The sequence below is a fragment of the Nyctereutes procyonoides genome, unplaced genomic scaffold (genome assembly GCF_905146905.1).
Source record: "Nyctereutes procyonoides isolate TBG_1078 unplaced genomic scaffold, NYPRO_anot_genome, whole genome shotgun sequence".
Classification (NCBI taxonomy): domain Eukaryota; kingdom Metazoa; phylum Chordata; class Mammalia; order Carnivora; family Canidae; genus Nyctereutes; species Nyctereutes procyonoides.
In genome coordinates, this window is record NW_026575047.1 from 4,858,171 (window position 1) to 4,884,699 (window position 26,529).

The window sequence follows — 26,529 nt, forward strand, 5'->3', positions numbered from 1 at the left end:
TCTGAGATCATGGTACTGACTACCCACACACCTTGCTAATCATATGCCCCTTTATGGAATCATTTATATTTTCATTTGCATTTTTGTCTATTTTTGCCTTGTTTTCTCCATTACACACACATAAAAGCACATCTGGATATCTAGGATCTGTAACACTCCACGCAATGCTCTGTGGGTCCCTAACTTCAAAGAGTTCAAGACCTTGGGATCATTTCTGATTATTTTCATATTTGCTTAGTGCTTTCTAGTGGCATTTCTATGAATCCTTGCCTCATTGATTTGTCCACATCTAGGTCTCTTTGTAAAATGGTCAGGGCCAAGCCCAGTGTGTCCATTTCACAGATGATACTCATCTGATCACCTGAGAAGTGAAATAAGTTGCTCTGGGTCACCTGATTAACACATTACTTGCAGGGAGACATTTGTTGGTGCCCCAAAGTTTGTGCGGATTCTTTTAATGAGTGAAGTCCAGCTTCCCTGTGAAAGGCCTTGAAAAGTTCTTTTCTATCCCAGGTTTACCATCAGTTGATGTGTTGATTCGAGTTTATCACTACCACCCTGACATGAGAGTGAACGCTCCAGCAAAGGGGATCTGCCAAAGATTCTAGCCAAAATCTGGCAGCGACTATTTGAAATTCCAATTCTGATGCTGATCTGAGCTATAAAAACAATTCGAACCTCATGGACCATTGCACAGAAAGAAAGAAGGAGGCCAGAGACAGATAGTGGACAGCAGGAAACACAGCAGGAAAGAGTTATGATGTACAATATTTATCAGCTGCCTCTGGTCATTCCTTTTTGAGCTCGTATTGACAGAGCTTCCTCTCTCCTCTGCTTTCAGAGTTTTGTACTCTTCTAATATCAGACATTTAAACCTTTGTTCCAATTTAGGTCAAAATTACTCAAGCAGAACCCTGAGTTAATGTGTAAATTTTCCCCTAGGGTATCCCTCATTTTGGAGTGAAAGGCTTAGTCCCATCTTTTCAGACATTAGTGAGGAGGCGTGGGGGTGGGGGCTAGCAAGAACTTTTCAAGTATTATTCCAAGAAAATACCATGCATATCAATAGAACATACTCTGCTTTGTCCTTTTTTGAGTCTCGATATTTGTAATATCCTCTATTATTCAACCATCTGTCTCTTAGTCTGTCATTTGTAAAGTGGGGGAGTGGAAAACGATTTAGTTCTCCTAGGTCTCTTTCGGTCTTTACGGGGTAGTATTCTAGGATTTATCTTTCCTTCTTGTCTACTACTCACTGTTCTTTCCAAACTCCCAATGCCTTTTTGTGTATGTTATTATTATTATTTTTAATCATTTCGCATAAGGGCTTAAAAAAAAGAAAAAAAAATTTCTCCGTCCTTGCTCCTTTATTTCTTCCCCTAGGTCCACTCCTTGTACCCATGGTGGACCATGTCTTGAACTATCAACCTTAGCAACATCTACTGACACCTCCTCTTCCAACACCTGTGGGCAGGTAAGAAATCCGTTCATTATCCACTCACTCTGCATTTCTGCTTCCAGTTTTTTAATTAGAAAGATGTCAATCTTCAGTTGGTTTCTTGGTTATCCTTGTACATTTAAGTAATGTGCTTCAACTTCTGTTTTGTGATCCATCAACTCTGGTGAGACGAGGACTCTTGTTCTTGTTTTGGATGCTGTTGGCAGAAAATTGTCTCTACTGGAGTTGTCTTGGTAAAAGGCCACGCCTAGTTTTTGCGCCAGATCAGCATATCCAGGAAAGCTACCTGTCACCAGGTGGGCGATAAAAACTCTGCGACAAGGACACATTTGCAACCAATTATCATAGAAGGTTTAGTAAAGTTAAAACTGATAAACTCAGGGTAAAAAAGAAAAATCAACATGATAAACAGTCATTGGGAAAATCGCTCACTTAAAAAAGAAACACTATCCAACAATTAGCCGAATTAGCACCTCTATTGATTCTTGGAAGTATTTTCTCCCATTTAACCTACTCAGATCAATTAGCTTGGCATCTGCCTCCAACTTCATATATCAATACAACTGTTTTCTCCCCAGCCTAGCTGCTACTTAGGAGATAATGGGAGGGGTGGACCATTTTACAAGACAATAACATGGTTCCGGGAGAAATAAATCTGAAGACTGAAAGAATCAGATTTATTTCCAAAGAAAGTGGTACATCCCTCCCATGGTGCCTAATACACCGGTGGTTAAACAATTAAGTTTATTTTTGGATACAAAGTTAATTACTTTGAAAAGTCAGTGATACTGCCATTGACAAATACTACCCTTAAAGCCCTTAGAAATAACAAGGCAGTCACTCAGAATAGCTAAAATGGCAACATTTGACATTTGTTATTGCAGGAATTATGGTCCTCCTGCAAAGTTACCTGATCTTTCTCATCTTAATTGAACCCTAGCAGGGCAGGCTTTGGAAGTTACCTGGAGGTGGAGACTGAGAACCCCATTATTTTCCTCGTTAGGCCCAGTGGATATTCCCCAAATGCCCCGATTAGCTGTCAAGCCCCTTTCTTTCAATTGTTAAATCCCTTGATTTTAAATTCTATTTAGGAGCTAGGCTGGCTCCAAATGTCAAAGAACACCATAATAATGGCCAATGAGTGACTTGAAATTTGGTTTGCCTTCTGCAAAATTTAGATCCCTTTTAGAAGCAAAGGATCACAAACATGAGGGAAGTAATTGAGCACTTGCGTTATACAAAGTAAGATTTACGTGGCCGTTAAAAATAATGTCTGTAGATAATATTTAACGATAATGAAAAATGCTGCAAAATACAGGTAGGTGTACAAAGGCAGAAAACAAAACTACCCCGGGCATCTAATTTTATTTAAAACAGCTGCATGAGCGCCATCAAAAACAAAAAAAAATAAAAAAAAAAAAAACAAAAAACTCAAAATTGTAAAGAAATAGGCTACATTTATTTCAGGAAGGTGGGTCTTTGGTGGATTGATGGGTGGTTTTTATTTTTTCTTTACATTTTTTTCTGCATTTTCCGGATATTCATTTAACACACTTTATCTTTTATAATCGGAAAAAAGACTATTTTTAAATAATTGAAAGGATTCTGTAGGTTTAGAAATTCGAGGCGTCCAGACCATCCTGCCTTCCTCTGTTTCTACCTCTTTCATGATGTACCACCGGCAAAGAGTTGGATGTCTCCACGTGTCTCTTCTCTTTGAAATAAAAAAAAAAAAAAAAAAAAAAAGGCTGCTATCTGCTCGGCCATGGAGGGACATAATGAAGGATGATAGAACGGTGCCTATAAAAAACATTTATCACTTTAGAGAACAAAACGTTTACCTATTCTCCTAACACTGTGCACTGTGTTTCCCGAGTGAGGACGGCTCAGTTGGAAGCCCCAGTGGGAATGTCCACCAGGGATCATGGACCGAAGTTTCATGAGAGGGCTATTTATGAAGACGGTGGTTGACTTTAGAGAGAAGAACAAGGGGGGTGGAGGCGGGGGGAGCAAGTGGTGGGGGAGACCTGTGTCAGGTAGCCACTGCCCGTGGTTGTTGTGACACGAATACGATGGAATCCTCCAAAGCAATTAATTGTAATGAACTATTGATAGACTCAACAACATAGATAAATCTCAAAATAATCATGTTGAGCAAAAGAGCTCATGCTCTATGATTCCATTTCTATTAAATTCTAATCAGAGGAAGACTAATCCATAATGACGGAAATCGGCTGGGTGGCTGCTTGGGGCCAGGGAGGCAGGGCCAGAAGGCACGGGGGAAACCAGGTAACATTTTGTGGTGGAGTCTTCTTTTTTGATGGTGGCAGTGGCTGCATGGGTGCAGACACTGGTCAGAACTCTTCAAACAGTGAAATTTAAAGGAGTTTTTATGACATGCAGATGAAGTTAGTAAAAAGAGAGGGAGAGAAAGAGAGCGAGCGAGAGAAGCCACGTCTAACAGGTTTCTTAGGTTTATTATTTGTTTTACAAGGCTGTGTTTTAAGTTTGTTTTTCTCAAACTGTGAGTGATTCCTGCTTCCATATGTGTTCGGAGGATGTGGAAAAAGCACCTGAGATCTGAGCACATCCCAGTTGACTTGATAAATTTGGTTATAGGTTTGCTCAGTCAGGGGCTCCTGTCCCTATGGTTCTACTCTTTGAACATGAGTCACTTGCTTTTCGATGGGACCTCACAGCTGACTGTCTATATTTTTTTCCATTTGATGATCCTATTTTAGGAAGCATGGCAAATGAGCCCATAAATATTTTTTAGTTTATTTGGACTAATAACTCTGAATCTGGGATTTGGAACCTATAAATCCTGAAAAAGGTAGATATCATGATGCCTATTTTACTACTAAAGAAACTGAAGTCTTGTTGAGACTTTTTTTTTAACCTCTTCAGGATGTTTTATTAGTTAGTAGAAAGCTGGAACTTATATACAGATTTGTCTGGCTCTTTTAAAAGTAATTATCAGTTTCAGGGGTCCCAGGTGGCTCAGTCAGTTAAGTGTCTGACTTTTGCTCAGGTCATGATCTCTGGGTCCTGGGATCGAGCCCCGTGCTGGACTCCATGCTCAGTGGGGAGTCTGCATCCTCCTCTCCCTCTGCCCCTCTCCCTGCTGCTGCTCTTTCTCTCCCTCCCTCTCAAATAAATAAATAGGATCTTAAAAAAAAAAAAAGTAATTGTCAGTTTATTAGGTTCTCTTTCACCAAGAATTCTGTTTGGAGAGACATCAGATGGAGACACTCATGAGTGTTAGGAAGACTGTGTGTGCCTTCTAGATTGGAAGGTCCATTTTGGAGTCAGGGACCATATTCACTACATGACACATAGTGTTATTATGAAATTTTGTTAATTGAATAAAGAATCTAATTTCTATATTTATGGCCTGTATTTTCAAATTTCAGAGTAAAACAGAAGTCGCTAAATCTCTGATTTCATATGTTTTAACTGTCAGTATATAGAAGCTATTCATTTGGTTACTCGAAGAATATTTATTAAGCACCTACCAAGTGCCCTCCACCAGTGCATTAGTTGCTGTGCGACAAGTCATCCCCACCTTTAGTGGTAAAAACAACTTATATTCTCAGAGTTTCTGTGGGTTAGGAATCTAGGAATGGATTTTCTGGCTGGCTCTGACTCACAGTGTCTCATAAGATTGCAACTGAGGTATTTTGGGGGGCTGCAGTCATCTCAAGGCTCAAATGGATGAGGCTCCACATTCAGGTTCACATCCAGGTCCATTTACATGGGTGTTGACCCCCCAGTCTGGGAATATTCACTGCCAGACCCACTCACACAGCTGTGGGGACGCTTCAGGATCTAACTGGACATCACATGGACACATCAGTCGGGCACAAGGTGGGGCTCTCCTTAGGGCTACCCGACATGGCAGCCCGCTTCCCCAGAATGAGGGTTCTGAGAGAGAAAAAGAGGCAGAAACAGAGACAGACATACAGAGATAGAGAGAGACAGAGACAGAGAGAACAAGATGGAAGTCTTAGTCTTTTCGTAACCTAGTATTGGGAGTGATTCTATCACTTTTACTGTATTCTGTTCTTTAGAAGGCAATTGCTAAGTCCAGCCAACACTCAAGAGGAGGAGATTATAGAAGTTCAGAAGCAGTGGGAGGTGGGGAGTGCTGAGAGCTATCTGAGAGGCTGCCTACTACAATCAGTTCTACTCAATTAACGAGTAGTTGGTGATTGAGGACCAACACGGTACCTAGAATTGATAAGGACGTTCTGTATAGCAGTGATGAGTAGGCTCTGTGGCAGCAAGAAGATGAGTGTGAGTCATTTTCTCTTCCCAAGAAGATTGCAGAGGAGTTGAAAAGATGGCCTATAACCAGCAGAAATAGTTAATTAATACAAGCCTGTATGTAATTCCTTGTAAAACAAGTAGATCTTGCCTATTACAGATGAAGCATGCATCTGGATACCTATCACTTACGCTGGAAAATCACAAGTCCTGCAGGAAAGAGGTTGTACAGGAGTGCAGGCGAAGGGAAGATGCCTGCAGAATTCAGGGACCAGTGAATCTAAAAATTAAAAAAAAATTTTTTTTAATCTAAAAATTTACTTGAGAACCCAGTCATAATTTTTAGGTTTCAAGGAAAGGTACCAAGTCACTTTCATAAATTTTATATTTTATTTTTTCACATTTATAAATTAATTCATTCAGCATTTGCTCTATGCCTCCTGTGTGTGAGACACTGTGCAAAATATTACAAACAGAATCTTCTTTGATGCACGCAATAACCCTGAAGGTGATTATTATTACTCCCTTATTTACAGACAAGTTTGCTGAGATTCAGTTATTCATTAATGGTAGAGTTGAGATATGTTTGCAGGGCTATATTGTCTGTACAATATTGCTTATTCTTTTTTCTTTTCTTTGTATTTTTATTTAAATAAAACTGTTTCAAGATCTGTTTAAGGCCTTAACAGATGTAGACATGAATTAGGTAGAGAGTGCCTCGAAGTCTTATGGTTTATATTCTAGTGGGAGGAGGAGGGGTGGGTTGAGCAATTAAAAAAAAAGAATAGACCAGAATAAAGTATCAGGTAGGGATAAGTGATTTATCTGTCTTACGTCACTGGAATATAAACTCCTTGAGAACAAAGACTTTGTCATTCACCACTGTATTCTGCAGTGCTCAGAAGAGTTCTCGGCACAGAGTCAGAGTTCAATCAATATTTGCAATTGTCCAAAAATAAAATAGCAAGTAATAGAATGTACCAAGTAGAAGATAGAATGATGACGTGATAGAGAGGGAGTGAGGGATTACTTCAGGTTAGGTAGTCAAGGAATGGCTCACCGAAGAGCCAAGGTCTGAAAGACAAGAAGCCAGCCAAGGTCTGAAAGCTGAGAAGCCAGCTCCTCATCTACCTAGATGAAGAGCATCCTGGACAGAAATGAACTGCTAGTGCAAAGGCCCTGAGGTGGGGACAGCCTTGGTGGGTTTTAGTAACAGAAAAGAGAGGAGTATGCTGAAGCATGGGGAATAATTTGCAAAAGAGAGGAGACCAGAGAGATGGGCAAGGCAAGGTCAGCTGAGGCCCGGGAGGCCATCACGTAGAGTGAGGATTGTATTTTAAATGCAATAGAAGCCACTGGAAGGTTTTAAATAGGAAATCAGGAAAATGACACAGTCTTTTGCCACAGTCCGGGCAAGAAGCAATGGCGGCTTAGATGAGGGAATAGTAGGAGGAGTGGAGTGAAGGGGGCAATGTTACTCATTGACGAGCTTGCTTATTCACAGTTGGAGTATGGGTGGGGAGTGTCAAACCAAGTTGATAAATTGAAGATGACTCTTCATTTTCTGACCTTTTTTTTTTTTTTTAAGAAATCTGATATTTCCTTAGATATGGAAGATAGACCAGAACCATATTTAGTTTTGCTAGGGTTGCCATGGCAAAGTATTCTATAGCAGAGGATCTAAACCATAGATACTTATTGTCTCACAGTTCTAGAGACTAGAAGTGCACAATCAAGGGTGCTGGTAGGGATGGTTACTTCCAACAGCTGTGAGGGAGAATCTGTCCCACGCCTCTGCCCCATGTGCCGGTGGTTTACTGACGATCCTGGGCATTCCTTGGCTTGCGACTGTCACCCCCATCTCTGCAACTATCTCCACAAGGCCTGAGCCGGTTGGAGGACGGAGAGGGGACCTCACAGTTGCCCTTTTGACAATGTTAAACAAGGTCTGACTATTAGAGCCCAAAGAGGAGAGTAGAGGAGGAAGAGGCAGGTCACAGCCAAGGCCTTTGATGGAGAAGGGCCTAAAAGATGGGTAGAGTTTGGGCAACATTAAATTTCAGGCTTCCCTGGCACTCCCACGCCATTTGGATAGTACATGGATCAGCAAATATAACCACAGAGAAGGACATGTTGTTTCTCCTTTCACAGAGGGAAAGACGGCCAAGGAATGATTAAACTTATTCTGATAAGTAACTTCAGCTATTTCCAGATGGAGCTGACATATCTCGGTAGGGAACACAGACTTAGAAATGTCTGTTGCTTCCCAAGAAAAGCACCTCCCTTACTGTCTCTGTTAAGAGAGCAGGTGTCTCCTGCTATTGGGTTAGCCTCCTCGTGTCCAGGAAAATAAAATGAATAAAATGGAGACAATAAAATCACTGGATTGGGAATGGCTCCTCCCTCTCAGTTGGCATGACCAGATATGATTTGAGGGATTTACTAAAGATTCTAGTCTGATGGTTAAAGACTAAAGGTCTTCCTTGATTAAAGACCTTTCATTGCTTGCCACTGCTTTTAGGCAAAAAAAAAAAAAAAAAAAAAAAAAAAAAAAAAAAAAAAAAAAAAAAAAAAAACCCTTAATTCGAAAGTTGGCCTAGAGGAGTTTGTGTGTGTTGGCCCAGCTAATTCTCTCTCTCCTCTGGGTTCTGGCCTCACTGGCCTTCTTATTTCCCACTCGCCTCCCAAAAAGACTGGCTCCCTTTGCCTCAGAGACTTCGAATGCAAGGGCCTCCAGGGTAAACAGGTGCTTTCTTGCCCCACCCCACCCCACCCCACCCCACCCCTCCATCTTGTTGATTCCACTCATCCTCCATCCAGTTGACTCAAGGGCCTCAGCTTTCAGCCGGACACCTGTTTCATCCTCATCATCGGACATCCTATCCTGCACTCATCTACCTGCTGCTTTTTTTTGTAATAGTTTTCGGAGAAACAGGCCGGTTTTAACAACAACAAAAGTGATGCATTTGCAACCCAGGCAGTTTGGGGATATTCCCTACATCACCACTAGGGGGAGAGCGGCACTGCCCAAGTTTTGTGCTTCAGAGCTTTGATTCCAGGTTGGTTATTTGATGGAGTCAAGTACAGAAGAGAAAGGGAGGGCAGATGCCCAGCTGCGGTGGAGAGGTGGGAAGTGAAGGCAGTATTAATGCGGAGGACACTCAGCCAAACAGCACGAGACCAAGAAATCAGAGAGGGACAGTCGTTGGTGATGGCAGGTGTTGAAGGGATACAGCCCTCCTTCAAGCCTTAACAGTGGAGGTTCTTGAGAGGAGGAGACATCATTGCAGGGGGCACTGCTAGAAGCATTAAGGGGTCCTGGGGGGGTCTTTGCTCACCACACCCTGTTGTCCCCACCACAAGAACAGTGGAGACATCAGTAGAGGCTCATGTGGGAATGTTACGACTCTTGACAGGGAAGGTGCGGATTTGACTTTTGCTGCACATGTCAAGAGGGTGGTGGTAAACAGCTCTGGTTCTGGGATCTCTAATTATGACGCTCAGATTTATGACCTCCTAATCGGGCTCCTCTGGACAAATGACATTATTTCTCTGTGCCTTGGTCTCCTCACCTGGGACTGAGAGTACTGTTAGTCCTGGAAGTGTTATGGTGAGAATTCACAAGTAAAAATGATATTGTGCCTTTTACGCGTCAGGCACTATTCTAAGGTCCTGAAGTTCTTCAGCTCTCACAGAACCTCTGTGACGTAGATACTGTTGTCGTGATTAGGGTTATTCCTATGTCATAGTTGAGGAAACTGAGACATAGAGAGTTTTAGAAACTTGCCTGAAGTCGCAGAGCCTGGGTGTGGCCAGAATCAGCATTTGAACCCACCCAGACGCTTAGAACAATGGTGGCTCAACGTAGGCACTCCAAGAGGGTCACCTATTCAGCTATTTACCAGGAAGCCCCTGCCTGGGCATGTATGGTGGCTCAGGAGCCAGGCACATATTTTTCATGATCTGATTTTGTGCGAGAGGAGGAAGGGAGGGGGTGAAGGGCTGCAGGGGAAAAACTCTGGTGCCTGTAGAATCAGCTTCATGGCCTGTTTCTTGTTGATTTGTGAGAGGATTTTGGGAGGCCCAAGCAGCACTATTTCAGAGTCCGTTTGTGTGGACAGGCCAGGGTAGTGGGACTTTTCTTTATTTCCATGTGAAACATGGTGTGGCACCTACACCTTGTGAGGCCCAAGCGTCACAGTGCTGTGCAGGTGCCCCTCAGCGCCTCAGCTCATGTTGTGGGGAGGATGGACACCCTGCTTCTGACTCCCAAGTGAACATCTTTTATCCCACTGAGGACCCTGGAGGCAATGAGAGAGAAGCTTCTAGAAGGATAGGATTTCAGCCTGTGGTCTGGAGTGAAACAACATGTCTGATCTTCATAAGGACAGGTTACACATCCCAGCAGCCTTTCGAAATAACTGAGGGAGAATTAAGAGGAGGGAGATGAGATACCTCTAACCTACAGGTGAGGTCAACAGGCATCCAAGCGTGATTACTCTCGAAGAGGACAGTTCAAACTCCATCGGTTCGGTTTGGGGTCAGAGGAGAAATAGAGATCAATTTCCTTTTCATTAAACTCTGTATTATAGAAAGGATATGCCTGTTATTGTACAGTATTTATTCCCGAGCACATCTTCCCCACGTCCCTCAGAAATCTGCATCCTGGAATCGCAGTATGATTGATGCGTAAGGTAGAAGCTATAGACAGGCACCAAGTTATAATTCAAGTTCAATTTATGGCTCAATCTTGAAGCCAAATTGTAGTCAACACAGGTTTTAAAAACATACTCTCTTAGGAAAGGATGTAATGCCTTTCTATAGGATATGCTACGTGAATAGAGACTGTAGAAATAACTGTTGTAAAAATCCCATATTTGTATGTCCTACAACTGCGTAAAAGTCCGCCACATGGGGCAGAAGAGCATACTTGAAGCCTATGTGCATCCGCGGTGTAGGTATCTTTGTCCTGGAAGGCGGGACTGCATCTACTTACCTGGTTTTGCATGTTGCCTGGAGCCCAGCTGGGGGTAGACGGATACTCTATTGATGTTCTTTGAAGATACGGATGCTGGTAATTTCTTTCTGCTCACTCACCAGAAAGCACAATTGCAAAATGTATCTAGGTCTCCTAAGAACAAATGACCCTATGAAATGGGAAAGATTTAGGTTCTCCTGCTAGAGACATGGATCAGGAGAACGGTAACCAGCCTCAGAGATCAGAGGGATGCCAATGTGTGCTGTGGTTGCTGCAAACTAACACGATTTCTGTCAAATTTATGGTAGTCTGGTCAAGGTTAATAAATGTGTAGTTTATTTCTCGGTGGCACTCAAGATGTAGAACAGTCAACGATCATTTCTACCATCTTTCTTAGTAGATATGGTGGCAATAATTGATTCTAGAATGTGACAAGTGATGATGTTGGGGGACGGGGTTGTGTGAAACAAGATGAGGGGAAGCTGACACGGGAGAAGTTTGCAAAGGTTCTCTCAGGTCAAGAAGACTAGTCGTGAAGGCATTCCCGATAGTTAACCTTTCCCTGGTGTTGCAGGATTTCTCTCTGCTATAAACAAGAAGGGATGCTCTGAAGTTTGAAAATTTTTATTAGAGGTGTACAGAGAAGTGATTAGTGAGATCGGATCAGAAATGCTTGGAGGGTTTCACGTAGCTTTGCATGCATTCCCAGAGCGATTTTGGAAATAGTGGAGTCCTGGTCCTTAAGTAGGACAGAGGGCTTAGGTCTGGGGAAGGAAGGGTGTGGGGGGGAACAAAAATTAACCAAAACTTGTTATCTTTGTAGTTGCTAATGTACAACATTAGCCAGGCTGGATTTACAGCTCTGAAAAATAAGCATTTGGCATTCCCTTGGATGCTGGAAGGTCCAGCATGGGAAAAGGCAGGTTACTTTCTGCTACACGGAAGCCCTAAGGCTTGATTATGGGGTCATGGGTACAGTTTAAAACAGGGTCAAGATGTAGATAAACAGTTAAAAAAAAAGTAGTAATGGAATTCAACCACACACACAAAAATAAAATTGCTATGCCTTCTCTGAATTTTCTTTTCTCAAAAGATGGTCTATATTTGACAGTAGAGTTTTATTAAAAAATAAATAAGTCTGGAGTTTAGACTAGTGTAGCATAAAGAATAGTGGATTGAATCTAGTCCTTAATGACTAAATATCTATGGGAAAATCAAAATCAAGTCGGGCTATCTCTGGGGTAGAATTTTCTTGTGTGCTAAATAAGGGGATGGTTTGTACCGAATTCCATGATTTCTAATGGGACTTCATACATATTCCTGCCAGCTTGGAATCCAGCAGCCACACTATTCTAACTGGTTTGCTGGGAACATCTGACAGTCTTCAGATTCTATGGTTCCCAAGAAGCACCTCTGTGGTGCCACTGACCCATGGATTAATATATCAGAGGAGCAGTAACGGAACGGGGAAAACACACCAGACCTTAACCCATCGCTGGAAGTGTAAATACAACGTCATAATCAGGGAAAATTTTGATAGAGATGCTTTTTTAAAAAGTTTAAAAATAGGATTCTTTAATGCAGCGAACTGGACATTGCTAGGAGAGGGAAAAATCATATTCATATATATAATAAGCTGGAAGGTTTCAAGTGGTTAGAGAGAAGAGAGAATTAAAAAAAAAAAAAGGACAATGTAAAGGAACAAAAAATAGGATGGGAGGTGGATGGGAAAGACCATAAAAGGGAAGAAGGTGGGAAGGGATGAAGCCATGAAGGCAAGGAGGTGCAGACTGACTCTGTTGTGGTGCCTAAGAGAACAGCTTTGGAACCAATGAGTTAACTCTCAGCTCTGTCTCCTACTGATTATGTGACTTTGGGTGGTCACTCAGCCTCTCTGAACTTCAATTTCCTCAACCATAAAATGTAGTTAATGATGCTTGGCATCTCGATTTCTTACCAGAGGCCTACTTCGTCATGATCTTGTAAGATGACACAGGTAAGGCACTTGGCTCAGCAGCTGGTCCAATCTCTAAACAATTTACCTGTTATTATGGTGGTGGTGCTGGTGGTGGTGAGGATTAACTGGTAAAATGTATCCCAAATTCTTTTTTTTTTTTTTTTAAGATTTACTTATTTATTCATGAGAAACACACACACACACACAGAGGCAGAGACATAGGCAGAGGAAGAAGCAGGCTCCCTGCGGGAAGCCCGATGTGGGACTTGATCCCAGAACTCCGGGATCATGACCTAAGCCAAAGGCAGACCCTCAACCACTGAGCCACCCAGGTGTCCTTGTATCCAGAATTTTTTAGAGCAGTGCCTGGTACCTGATAAGCAGTAAATGGTAGAAAGCAAAAGGAGTATGATTAACATTTGAGAATTTGAATGGCCTCTGCTTGTTGAGCAGAACGCTGTCACCTCCTGACCTCTGATGCTGGTAGTAGAGGGACACTCACCTGTTTGAACCATCACTTTCACTTTATGGGTGAAGAAGACTCTGAGGCCGGAGGGTATTGGCTCACAACTAGGCAGCTGGGAAGGGGATCGCACTCGAAGACACGATTCTGATTTGCTCAAGTTTAGCTGCACCTCTGAGAGGTAAATATCCTGCTTTTCATTTATAAAAAAAAAAAAAAAAAAATCCCAGAGAGAGGATCTACGCCCGTAAGTCTCAGATTCCGAAGTCCACTCTCTTTCCACACGGAGAACATTACAGATGAGCATTTTGTAAACTGTGATGTGTGTAGCTCTCTGCAAAGCACCCCTGCCCGATGGGAAGACAATGTCAGCCAAGAGTAGGAGACGTGCATGTGATTCAAAACTCTCCAAAAGCCACATTAAAAAAAAGCAAGTGAAACCGTGAAATTAATTTTAATAATGTATTTTACTGAACCCAATATACCCCGAATACTTTTGTTTAAACATGTAATCAGTACAAAAATGATTGATGAGTTATTTTACATTCTTCTTTTCTGTGCTTAGTCTTTATTTTTTTTTTAAATTTTTTTTCCGTGCTCAGTCTTTAAAGTCCAGTGTGCATTTTACACATATAAGATCATCTCAGTTACCACCAGTCACCTTGCAAGCGCTTGAAATCTGCATGTGGCTAGTGGCTACCGCATTGGATAGTGTAGCTGTAGACTATTGCTCTTTCGATTCAGATGATTCTCCAAGCTCTGGAAGGCCTTGAGGTTGGAAGCCGCAGCAAGGTTGCCATAGGATATCAAGAAGAGGACAAATGTGATCAAATGTTTTACGAATTACGCCTGTCAGTGAAATTTTGGACAACACTTGCTAAATCCATGAAGAAGAATCTAACTTCTTTTGCCCTTAAGAAAAAAAAAAGTGGTTTGTTCACTCAAAGTAGGAACTTGGATGCTTTTACGTTTTTATAAGCAAATTTTTTTTAAGGTAGTTAGGATTTCATGTGGGACAGAAAAAAATATTTAGAATTCATTTACTGGATATTTAGGGAATACAAAACAGGGAGATGGGAGAATGAGGACTGGGAGGGTGTCATCAAAGTCTTTTATCAGCAAAGCTGTCACTTTATAGACATGTAATCTGACAGGCGCTATGCTGAGTTTGCTTTGCTTGAGAGCTTCCACTTGTAAGGTAATTTTATGAACTCGGCTCAGAAATTCATGGGAAAAAGCAAGAGACAATATCACATGCTTCTGCCTCTTTTATTTACTTATGTCACATGAACCAGATGTCAGAAACTCTTCAATTTGGAAATTTTTAAGTCCTACAATGAACTGGATAATAGTTAAAATTGACAGTAAGGGCCAAGGAGTTTCAAGAAAATGCTAAAGCTCTGACATTCAGGAACAACAGTTATATTCTTCTTCACTGGAAGGTTTAATAGTTCCGGAGAGCCACAAGGGGGTTCTAAGAGCTTCCACCCCAGTCCTGGACCAAAATCAGCTCCATTTTTATGTCCGTAGTTCAGCTGACCAAAAAACACATGTTTGTACCTGGGTTGTATATAATGACTTTTGGTGTGTCCACATATAAATATTATTTCCTCATTTTATATTCCTTGCTTGATTTTTTCATCTACACTATTGCTTTATCAAACTCTCCTTATTTTTATTATAATTCTAGAACAATTAGAAATAGTAGTAATTAAATTGCTGAAATCTGCCTGCGTAGAGTAAGAACATTTCAATTCTATCAGTATGGGTGTTAATTATTTTAGGCAAGCTGTCATTTAGGCTTTCTAAAGTGGATTTTGTTCTTGCAGTCAAGAACATTGCTTAGTGCAGAATTAATTAATCATTATAAATATAAAACCTGCAGTATCAGCTCCTGTGTTCAGAAAGGTTTCAAGAGGCAAGGTTGAAAGAGTCAATAGGCTGCTAAAGGGAATCTTATCATGTGCCCCCCCCCAATCTGATAAAAGGACAATTAAACTATGTACTTCGTTTTTATATAGGCCCTTACTTTACGTATCAGTTCAAAAGCTGGAAATGTCTGCTTTTCTCAACACAAAGGATTTTTTTTTTTAAGTAACTTCTTTTAAATAGATTTTTTAAAGCAAGGTTGACGAGGAGATCACTGAACATTGGAATTTACTCTGGCTAAAAGGAGATTCCCCTCACCCCTCCCACCAAATTTCATCCTCCCATAATTGTGATGAATAGGACCTATTTCTCCTCTGGGCTCTGAATTTTCCCAGATACTCAGTGGCTACTTAAGAAATGTTCTATACAATGACCATAATAATTATATTCCTTGCATTAAGGCTCACAGTCATTCTGCTCCAAGAGAAAAAACCCACATTCTCCATGGCCTTTCCTACTGTGTTTTAATAATGGCTGGACGATATTGTGTCATTTTCCTGCTGTCAATGGCGGCAAAATTCAACTTAAGTTATACAGGAACACACTGGCCAAAACAAGGAGATCATGCCTATATGGGTAAAGAAACCAGTGCCGTAACAATCTCAATAATGATGGTATTAACTAACATTTAATAAGCCCACTAGATGATAGCCACTCTAAGTACCGTACATGTAATTGCCTTGGATAAGCACTTTGTATGTAATTGTCTCGTTTAATTCTTACCACTCAGAAGCAAAGAGGCCCCCAATATAGAAAAAATGTGCTCACTTTTTAAATATAATTTTGCTAAAACCTCAGAATTTTGAAAAGCATTTATTTAAAAATATATATTGAGAATTGGTTCTCTCCAAGGCACTCACCTACGAATAAGACAGAGGGCACTGCCTCTCAAACCTGAATATCGAGACAAACCACCCGAGCTTCTTGTCACACTGTGGATTTCAGGCCCGTGGGTCTGGGCACAGCCTGGAGTTCTGCATTTCTCATAAGCTCCCAGGTGATTGCTACGAGTCTAAAGACCACACTTTGAGAACAAGGACAGAGCCTATACGTAAAGCAATTTTGAGGGGATAAAAGCCAAAGAACTACATCATAATTGTCCTGAAGGGTCAATTAGTAACTGCAACTGAGGAAACCCGGGTTCACTTTGTCAAAAGAATTACACTTGAGTCGGGCCTTCAATAACGGGTGAAAAACCAAGTGGAAGGGAGTGTTGCTTGGTATGCTGTCACAGGTTAGGGTTTAGAAAAGATGTAGAATATTTCCTAAACCACACTGGGACATCTATAGGGTTTGGCTCTCTCAGAAGAGAACCAGTGGGGATCTCTATGTTTTACTGGTGTCTCCACCCACATTTGACATCCTCTTCCAGTTGTTCCTTCTCTAGTAATTGAAGCCTCTACCCACATCAGGCAAGTGATGACTGAAAGTATGTCGTAGCCTATGTGGTACCTGGTATTAATTATGCAAGCGGCCCCCTCTTTTTAGTTTATTTTAAAAGATACCATTTTATGATTTGTATCACTACAATTATGTTTCTAATGGGATTTTAATTGATTTTGAATCCAATTAAAGAAAACCTATTTTTAAAGCACATCTCAGCTGCTGCCACTAGGAAGTCATGCCAGGCTGGCACAGTATAAGTCATCAGAGCATAATTTGAATGCATTTGGTGTGATCAGCCAGGGGGATTTGTGAGTGACCTATATTTAATGTTCCTTTAAAAAATTGTCTTGATGTGTTTTGTGTTTCTCAAGACTATGTCTATGCCCTAATGATATAAATAACCATTTTTACTACAGAGAGTTCTATGGTCTTTTGGATAAAAGTTATTGGTTCTGGTTTTGAGAAAGAGACATTTTTTTCTGGGGTGGCAATGCCCCCTTTGTCCATATATTGTGTCTGTAAATTATGATTCCCCCCAAAGTCACATCTATTCTGAGCTCCTACAGAGGACTGTTTCAGACCATTAAGTTTTTTCTAGACTTGGTTCAGTTACATTACTCACAAACCTAAACATTTTAACGGTTCCTCTTTGTCTATTGAATAAACTCTACAATCATGGCCCCTCGCAGTATGGTCCAAACCTAAACTTAAATCAAATTCTAGTACTTGGTATCCTCCTTCCTTCTTGTCCCGCATGCTGTATATTCATTGTTTCTGCTCTCATTCTTTCTGCCTAGAATAAGCCCTTTAATAGTGTGGCTTGATACGTTTTGAAAGACAAGTCAGAGCCAACTTGAAGGCATGTGGTGATTAGGAACAAGTTGGGGAGTGGATCACTGACTTGGGGAGGACAGGTAGCCTTTCACTGAACCTGTATACAGGTCGTTCAAAAGAGATGAAAAGTCCCAGAAGTTTAGATAGCAAATCTAACCATACCACTGTAGAGCTGCAAGGAACAATTAAATGCTCAAATCTCAAATGCCAGTGGTCCGTGGCCCCAGTGGAACGTTTTACCCTTTGCATTTTAAAGTTCTGGGTTCAAGGAATGTTTAAGGAGCATAATAAAAGTGACATTTTTTGTACAGTAACCAGTGTTGAAAAAAAATGTCAACATACAGCAGTTTTGCGCATTTTGAGGTGAGCCTTAACTAGAAGGAAAATGTCTTTTGTCACTAATCCTTGTCTCGGCTGAGCCTGTTGGGTCAGTCATCCACAGAGACCCACACTCTTCCAAGCTTCCTAACCCCTGCACAGCCCCAAATGGCCACACAACTACAACAGCTTGATTTGCTCTCCTGGTCCTTCCTGCCAACAACAAAAGCCAACGTCTCCAGGAGCCTGGCTATTTCCAAGGATGGGTTTTACATGGGAAGAGGCAAGCTTGTCTGGCAGAGGTCATCAAAGCTATAGTTTGTAGAGACAGCAGGCCACCACATAGAGACTAAGAGAAGTTTCTGTTGTCTAGGAAAACAAAGACTTCTGGACTCTCTAGTTGTTCAAATCAGAGAGAGAGAGAGAAAAAGAAGAGGGGGGTGAAAAAAGGAGAGAAGAAATGAGGGGGAAGGGAAGAGAGGGAGATGGTGAAAGGGAGGAGGACGGGAAGGAGAAGTAGAGGGAGGAAGGGGAGGAAAGGTGAGGGAAAAGCTAGTGAACTGCAAACATGAGCTCAGAATGTGTTGGCTTTTCTTCTGGGGGCAGTACCACAGCTGTGGCTTATGGAAATGCTTAAGGAGTAGGACTTGAGGCAGCCGCATAGAGTCCCCCAAAATTTCATTTCATCATTTCAGTGAAGTCTACAGACATAGTTTAGAATTCCCAGGCCAAAAAAAAAAAAAAAAAAAGGAATTCCCAGGCCCCATCAGGTTGTAGGGAAACACTGAGAAAACTGGCTGAGCAGGAGGGGTTTGCAGCGGGTATGAAGATGGGCAATCTGTGTACATAGGTCACAAAAGATACCATGTGCTGCAATGGTGCCTGTTAGTGCCGTACCCAAAGGATTCGGGTGTATCCAGCCACACCTCCGTGGATCCTGGTGCAGCCCGTCCTGTGCCCTGGTGGAACAGTTAGATCACAGTAAAGGCCAGTGCAGCTTGTGAGGAAAACAGACGTGACAACTTCTCCTTCTCATAGTATCACGGTGGCAATACCTTCTGAGATTTTAGATCAGGTCTAGGGGGAGTAAGAAAGGCAAAGGGTGGGCAGAGATCCTGAAAACAAAACAATAAACAACAAAACGCCTTGTAAATTTGTTTAAGGGAAAAAAATTGAATTGCAAGAGATTAAGATTCAGTAAAAAAAAAAAAAAAAAAAAAAAAAAATGATGGAAGAGCATGATTGAGACTGTTGGCCCCCTAAAGGTAGAAATCAGGGCTCATGAGCAAATTGAGTTGAGTCATCGAAAAATAGTTATATGAGTCAGTATGTAAACTTCAACCCACCCTGTCCTATTTCAAATGTCACTTCCTCCCTGGAATCTTTTCCATTCCCTCAGCTGAATGCTTTCTCCTACTCACATAAAACTTTCCAATATAACCTACTTTTAATTGTCTTGTCTCATAAAAAATGCTAGTTTATAGATTCACAGATTAACAGAATCAAGAAGGATCCAACAGGCCACCATCTAAAACTATGTTTTCCCTCCCACAAGATAATACAATCCTTGAAAGCAGAAAAATACTGCATTTGTTGTTATTCAGCTCAAAGTAGCAGTGCAAATCCTTGCTCATCTGAGGTATGTGTGATCAGTGTGCGTTGGCACGTGATACAAATGCATACAGGTAAAATGGAGACGATATCTCTTGTAAGGGGTCAATGTTGACTCTTCTTTCAACTTATCTTTATTACTTTGGGATTAATTCACCCTTCTTGATGATGCAAAGGACCAGGGAGAAGAAATCAAAGTCTTTAAATTGTGTAGTGTGGGGGAGGAAAACTTTTCCATTTTTCCCTTCTAGGTTCTCTGGTTAGTCTGATAACTAATCGACATAAGACAGATTAACACGAGAAGACAAATTTAATTTTGGACACATGGGAGGCCCATTAAAAAGATGAGGCTCACAGAAGTGACCAAAGGAAGCTTTTATACCTTTTAGACAAAGAAATGATAAATTTGTGAAGAATTGGCAATACAAGGAAATTTGGGCTTATAGTATAAGTAGTAAGTTAGTGAAGAAGTTATAGAGTTTGTTCATGCAGCCTTCTCGGTCCTAAATTCCCTGTCTCTGATGATGAGCATGTTTCTCTTCCTCCTCATGTGAAGAGGGTACCTTTGACATGGGAGATTTATTTCCTGCTTTCAAGGGGACGAAGGAAGGTCAGAATGTCCTTCTTACACTGGGTGTTTCTCAGGTGATTTCAATTCAAAATAATAAATATGTAAGATAATATTAAAATATTTAAATATATAAATTAAAATATTTAAATGTATTATTTAAATTATAAATTAAATATATAAATTAAAATATTTAAATATATTATTTAATTCAAAATAATAAATATGTAAGATAATAATAAATATGTAAGATAGCATTTTGGGGGGCGGCATATCCTGCTCCCCTTCAGGAGCTTTGTTGACATTTTTATTGTTGAAACTCACCTGGGGCCTGCTGAGCCTAGTCAATTTGAGATTGAATGAATGAATTTCTAAAGCTAACTTTGACTTTATAGGCTTGACTGAGGTAGGGATTAGATGATAAGAAAAGGGAAATCCTTTTTTCAAATTTTTATTTAAATTGTAGTTAGTTAACACATACTGTAATATCGGTTTCAAGACTAGAATTCCGTGGTTCATCACTTACGTAAACAACCAGTGCCCGACATAAGCGCTCTCCTTAATCCCCACCTCTCACGTAGCCCACATCCCACCCACCTCCCCTCCAGGAACCCTCAGTTTGTTTTCTATAGTAAGAGTCTCTTATGATTTGCTTCATTTTCTTTTTTTTATTATTATTAATTTTTAAACTTTTCTTTAGGAAAGGGCTATTTTTATTTCTAGTTAAAGCTCACTTCAGAATGAGCAGATCTACAGTATGCTGACTTTTACCTCGCAGTATTTGCGACAGTATCTTTATTGTTTCTTTGATATCCTCCCACCTAGAACTTCAGAACAGGACTTGAAAGTGCACAGGGCAAGTAAACTCTACTGGAACACAAAAAAATATATTTTAGATTTGAGCCTTTAAATTGTTTCTGCTGTGTGTAAAAAGTCACAGATTTGTGGCTCCAATTGTGCTTCTTTTCTCTTTCTTTGCTTCTCTTTCCTTTTTCCATAAACTATCTATGGAGAAGGTCAATGGTGGGACTCTGGAAGGACCAACTTCTCGGTTCCATGTGGCTTATTCAGAGTCCTAGAATCATTAACTTTCCCTTCCCCCATCTCATTGTTGCACTTTAGTTCTAGACTTGTCAGTTATAGTAGGTTCTGACAATTGTTTCTTATTTCAGATTCCTGGAGACTAGCTCTAATCATGGAAGACTAGCGTGTTTACTTAATAAACAGAGATTAATAGTGCTCTTGATCCATTGGAAAAGCTTCTTTGAACAAAGCAGGAGAAGTTGTATGAGATCATCACAAACCCAAAGGCCACACACTTAATAAGAGATGGTTTATATCTAGCATGACTTCTCTTAGAAATCAGATGAATGTAAGAGCACAAAGGCTTGGGAGAGCAGATAAACAGAGTTCCAGATGAACGTAGAACCAGAACTCAGGAAACGCGCTTATCTCTGGAAACAGCAGAAAGAAAATTGAGGTAGAACCAAAAATGAAGAACAAAAAGTAGCAGGAATGGCTGAGAAGAGCTCTGTGATCACAGGGTACAGGAATCCTCCCCAGGGTCTAACTGTTCTTAAATGTGGTCACTACAAAATACACAGAAGAGTTTGTAGACTTGAAATTCTCACTTGGCTACCAGATTATTGTTTTTGTCTAGGTAGGAGGACAAGAATATACTTTCTTTCAGCTTGTCAACTCGATTTATGACTTCTGAATGTCTGGACAACGGTATGGGGACATCCATTTGTACTCTTGCTCCAGATCCCACAAAGATTAGTGGTTGGTGTGACAAAAAGCATATAGTCTAGAAGTACCATCTTACTATCTCAGTACCATCTTTTGTGCCTCCCTTGGACTGTACTCACTGCTGGTTTGGGGAGTATGTGCAACTTTGCTTTTGAGGCTGGGCATTGACTTGTTTTCTAAGTTGTGTGAATGTGGGGGTATTGCTGTGATGATCTTGTGTGTCCTAATGACTCTTCAGACTTTTGAGAGAAGAGGGCACAAAGGAGACTGTATTGAATGAATTCTTTGTATTGAATGAATTCCTGAAGGAATCACCTGCTTTCCAGGGAGTGCAGCTGTTGACTGAATGCATCAGAGAGAGATGTATCTGGATGAAATACAGAAGAATGAGATAAATTTGAGATCTTGAGCTCAGAATTTTTGGGTTGTAATATCACTGGACACTAACTTAAAAGGAAAAAGAATTTAATCCTTGGACCTTAATGCCTTTTATGAGTATAAAGATTTAGTCATTTAGGCCTCGGGCTCTTTTAGGCCATTGACATTGTATTGTTTTAGTACCTGATGTAGTTTCATGATGACTTTGTATTATGGGTTGAACTGTGTCCCCCCTTCCCCAAAAACATATGTTGGAGTTCTAACACCTAGTACTTCAGAATGAAACCTTATTTGGAAATAGGGTTGTTGAAGAAGTAATTAGTTAAGTTAATCAGAGGTCATACTGGAGGCCCTCGGTGACTCAGTCGATTAAGCATCTGCCCTTGGCTTGGGTCATGATTCCAGGGTCCTGGGATCTAGCCCTGCATTGTGCTCCCTGCTCAACTGGGAGCTTGCTTCTCCCTCTCCCTCTGCCCTCCCGACCCCTGCCAGCTCATGCTCCCTCTTGCAAGCTCAATCTCTATCAAATAAATAAATAAAATCTTAAAAAAAATCATACTGCAGCTGGGTGGATACACACAATCTTATTGGTGTCCTTAGAAGAGTTAGAAAGAAGAGAGAGGGATGACAGAAAAGAGATCAGCATGTGAAGACACAGACACACAAAGGGAAGACAGCCATGTGATGATGGAAACAGAGATTACCATGAGGCTTCTGTAAACCAAGGAATTAAAGGATTGTCAGCAAACACCAGAAGCTAGAAGCAAGGAAGACATGTCCCCTATAGGTTTAGAGGGAACATGGCCGACACCTTGATTTCAGACTCCTAACCAGAACTACGAGAACATAAATTTGTGTTGTTTTAGGCCAACCAGTTTGTAGTTTGTGGTAATTTGTGACAGCAGCCCTAGGAAACCTGTACACTTTGTGTAACTGTGGCAAGCTGTAGAGGATAATTTACTGGGCAACATTTTGGATGGTAAATAGACTAGGAAATGAATCTGCAACTGTGGTAGAACTTGGTGTTTAATTAATTTATTGTTTTGATAATTTCAGAGCCTTCTCTAAGGAAAAGCTCAGTTTCCTTCCAGCTCCTCCGAAGTGGTGGTGGTATAGAGGAACCACCTCATGAAAATGGTAGTGAGCTTGCCCCAGATAAAATGATAAGCTTCCCCTATTTCCATCCAGAGAGGAAGTTGGTTATATGCCGATTGACAGGGTTGGAAAAAATATTAGAAAGGGCTCCAATTCCCACTCCTTAAGTCTCCATGACCAGCAAAGTGAGAAGCAGTGGTGGGTGGGCTTTCACCACACTTTGCAGAGGGAACGCTTTAGAAGGTAGGCTTCTGATCTTCCTCCACCACTCACCCGCTCCTCTCCTTTGGAGAAGTGTGGCTTTTCTAACCGTTGAGATTGGGAAGAAGGTGCTGAACGTGTGTAGCTAAATATATTTCCAGTTTCTCCTTTGGATTGCCCACAGCATGGGTGTTTTCTGCTTTGGTCTTCTATAGAGTTAGCACATGTGGATCAAGGTGCAAGCTTGGTTTCTAAAGGATAACCTTGAGTTCTAGCTTTTCCTACTAATAATGACAAACTCCTGCAGTTCAAAGTTTCTGATCTTCATGCCTACGTTTTCCCTCAGATAGGTTTTTCTAAGGTCTAGACTTGGGGTAGGGGGTAGTATCTAGAAGGTTTAATGTGGCTTCACATTGAAACCAGCTTCTCCCTTCCACTTTTACCTACAATAAAGGAGATGCTTGTGCTCCATCTATCTAACTTTTCTGCTAAGCTCTTTTTCTTTCTTTCTTTCTTTCTTTCTTTCTTTCTTTCTTTCTTTCTTTCTCTCTCTCTCTCTTTCTTTCTTTCTTTCTTTCTTTCTTCCTTTTTTCTTCCTTTTCTTCTTTCCTTTTGTTCCATTCTTAAGAGATGGGTGTGGGAAATACATATTATGTATTTATGACTTCTAACCCAAACATGTATTAAAGAGTTTATCTACTATAAAGTGTGATAAAATTATAGGGGAAACATTTATGTAGTGAAAAACAGCATCAACTTGGAGTCAGCTCTGAATTCAAATTCTGCTTCTTTGGCTAACTAGCTATTGACCCAATTATTCAACCTATCTGAGTCTCCTCTGAAAATATCAATAACAAAATGCGTCTCACAGGATTGTAAAGACTAAATGACATAAGACGTATAAACTATTTCATTATGTCTCTGTATCACCAAGGTTGGCATATAGTGGAACTCTACTATAAGTTATTTTCCTCATTTCTCTATTCTTGAATAGGTAACATCAATCTTTCCACTGCTCCACTTCCATACATACACATCCTCTGTATATTCATGACCCTATTTCACTTCATCATACTCACTTAATCTATTGTTAAAGGATGAACATGTTTGTTGGGAATGCAAACGATCTAGTACAACATCTATCGTATGTACCCTCAATGAAAATGATGCTGGTTTATAGTTTCGTTGTCAGTACAGCCCCATCGAAACCCTGGGTTTTTCCTTATGATGTATGTGAATTTTAGAGTGTGACAAAAATGATTTAAAAAATCTACTCTTGGGGATCCCTGGGTGGCTCAGCAGTTTAGCGCCTGCCTTCGGCCCAGGGCATGGTCCTGGAGTCCCAGGATCGAGTCCCATGTCGGGCTCCCTGCATGGAGCCTGCTTATCCCTCTGCCCGTGTCTCTGCCTCTCTCTCACTCTCTCTCTCTCTGTCTGTCTCTCATGAATAAATAAATAAAATCTTTAAAAAAAATCTACTCTTATTTGTAAAATGATGAGATTCTATAATAAAATTGGTAAAACCTTTTTGTTCCAAAATTCTATAGTTACATAAAAATGCCACAGAGTTATTACCCTTGAAACTATTTTGTTTGCTGTGCTTCCTCCATGTAATTTCCCTAATAATTAGCCAATGCTTGTGTTTATAGTGTTTTTATATTTGTCTTTCATTCTATAGAAGAATAGAGAAAAATGGAATTATTTTCATTCGTCAGCAAAACCACAAAAAAATATGACCTCAGTGGGTTATTATAAAACCACACAGAAATCACAAAGAAGTCTATTTAAGCATGCCATTGTCTTAGTTTAGGCCTGTATTGATTAATTATTTCATTCAGTTCACGTTTATTGAGCTTAACTCTACCAAGTCAAACAGATACTGGGACCATGGAGATGAATGGGATTTGTTCTCTGTCCTTACAAGGCACTGGTCAAAAAAAGTGAAAGAAACTGTAGACAGCTTCAGAAAACATATCACCTTGGTATCAGTTAGTGCTCAACTAGAGAAGCAGAACTAGGAGGACATACACATTAAGAGATTTAGCGCAAGGAATTGGCTTATGCAATTGTGGGGGTTGTCTAGGCAAGACCAAAATCTGTAGGATGTCCATCAGGACAGGCTGCTGGCATTCACATTTTCCAGACAAAGCTGCTGGGTACAGACAAAGCTTCTACTTTCATCAGGGAGGTCCCAGTGGCAGTGCAGGCCTTTCAATGGACTAAGTCAGGTCCACCCAAATTATCTAAAACAAATTCTCTTACTCAAAGTCAGCTGATTATGGGCTTTCATCCCATTTACATAATACTTTCAGAGCAACACCTAGATTAGTGTTGGATTGAATACCCTCAGGCTAGCATCAGCCAAATTGACACATAAAACTGATCATCACAATCATCATTTGCAAAATCCTCATGAGTCAGAGATCTAACGTAGAGCTCTTCCAAAATCACAGACAACTTCTGTTGAGCAAATATTTCAGGAGTCTGTTACCTGAAGTGCTAACAATTTTACCTTGAAATGATAATCACTAGTTTTACCATGTCTTCAGAGGTTTAGGACTTGCTGCTATTATGTCTTTAGGTAGGAATTAGGTAGAGGAATGAGTTTTATATTGCTACCTCCAATCCATGTGTGTGGAGTAGGAGAAAAATACGAGTATTTTAGAGTATTAGAAAACATAAAAAATATAAATGCCCTCTTCTAATAAAACATACTCCTTTGTTACTAGGTTCACTGAATGCTACTAAGACTGTTGTTCCTACTGCAAGTTCTACAGAACATAGTTTCCTTAGCTGAAATGCCTATTTGCACTGTCATTATCTACATATCTATCTGCATTTCTATGTACACTTATTCACAAACATATATTGCATAACATATGTAAATACATTTAGATATTTTATATGCAAATAAGTATTTTATAAACTTATGCATCTTCGATGTGTGCATATATATTTATGTATATAAAAGATTCTATAATCAGATGCATGGGAGGAAAGTTGAAGCAAATTTTAAATGTCTTTGCTGCTTGATTTTGTAGAATCTTTAATATGTTGACATCATGGTCATCTTTAAGAGTGATATTTGGAAGTTAGCTTCAGACAAACTCATTTGACCATGGGACACCTTTATTCAAGGGCTAGCTCTTTGGATTATTATTCATTCCAATGCATCTTTATTTATTTATTTTTTTATATTTTTTATGTTTTTTTTATTTATTTATGATAGTCACAGAGAGAGAGAGAGAGGCAGAGACACAGGCAGAGGGAGAAGCAGGCTCCATGCACCGGGAGCCCGATGTGGGATTCGATCCCGGGTCTCCAGGATCGCGCCCTG

General features: G+C 40.5%; 1 protein-coding gene across 2 annotated transcripts in view; it reads left to right on the top strand.

Moving 5' to 3' along the window:
- Nucleotides 1-26,529, top strand: part of LOC129510083 (cytosolic beta-glucosidase) — a 331,724-nt gene that overhangs the window by 165,512 nt on the left and 139,683 nt on the right. For both annotated transcript variants that reach the window (XR_008664519.1, XM_055325940.1), the window contains exon 5: nucleotides 1,384-1,474. Coding sequence is in view for 1 of the 2 variants with exons in the window: in XM_055325940.1 (XP_055181915.1) it covers nucleotides 1,384-1,433 (50 nt within the window). In the remaining variant the exon portion in view is untranslated. The remainder of the gene's footprint in view (nucleotides 1-1,383; nucleotides 1,475-26,529) is intronic.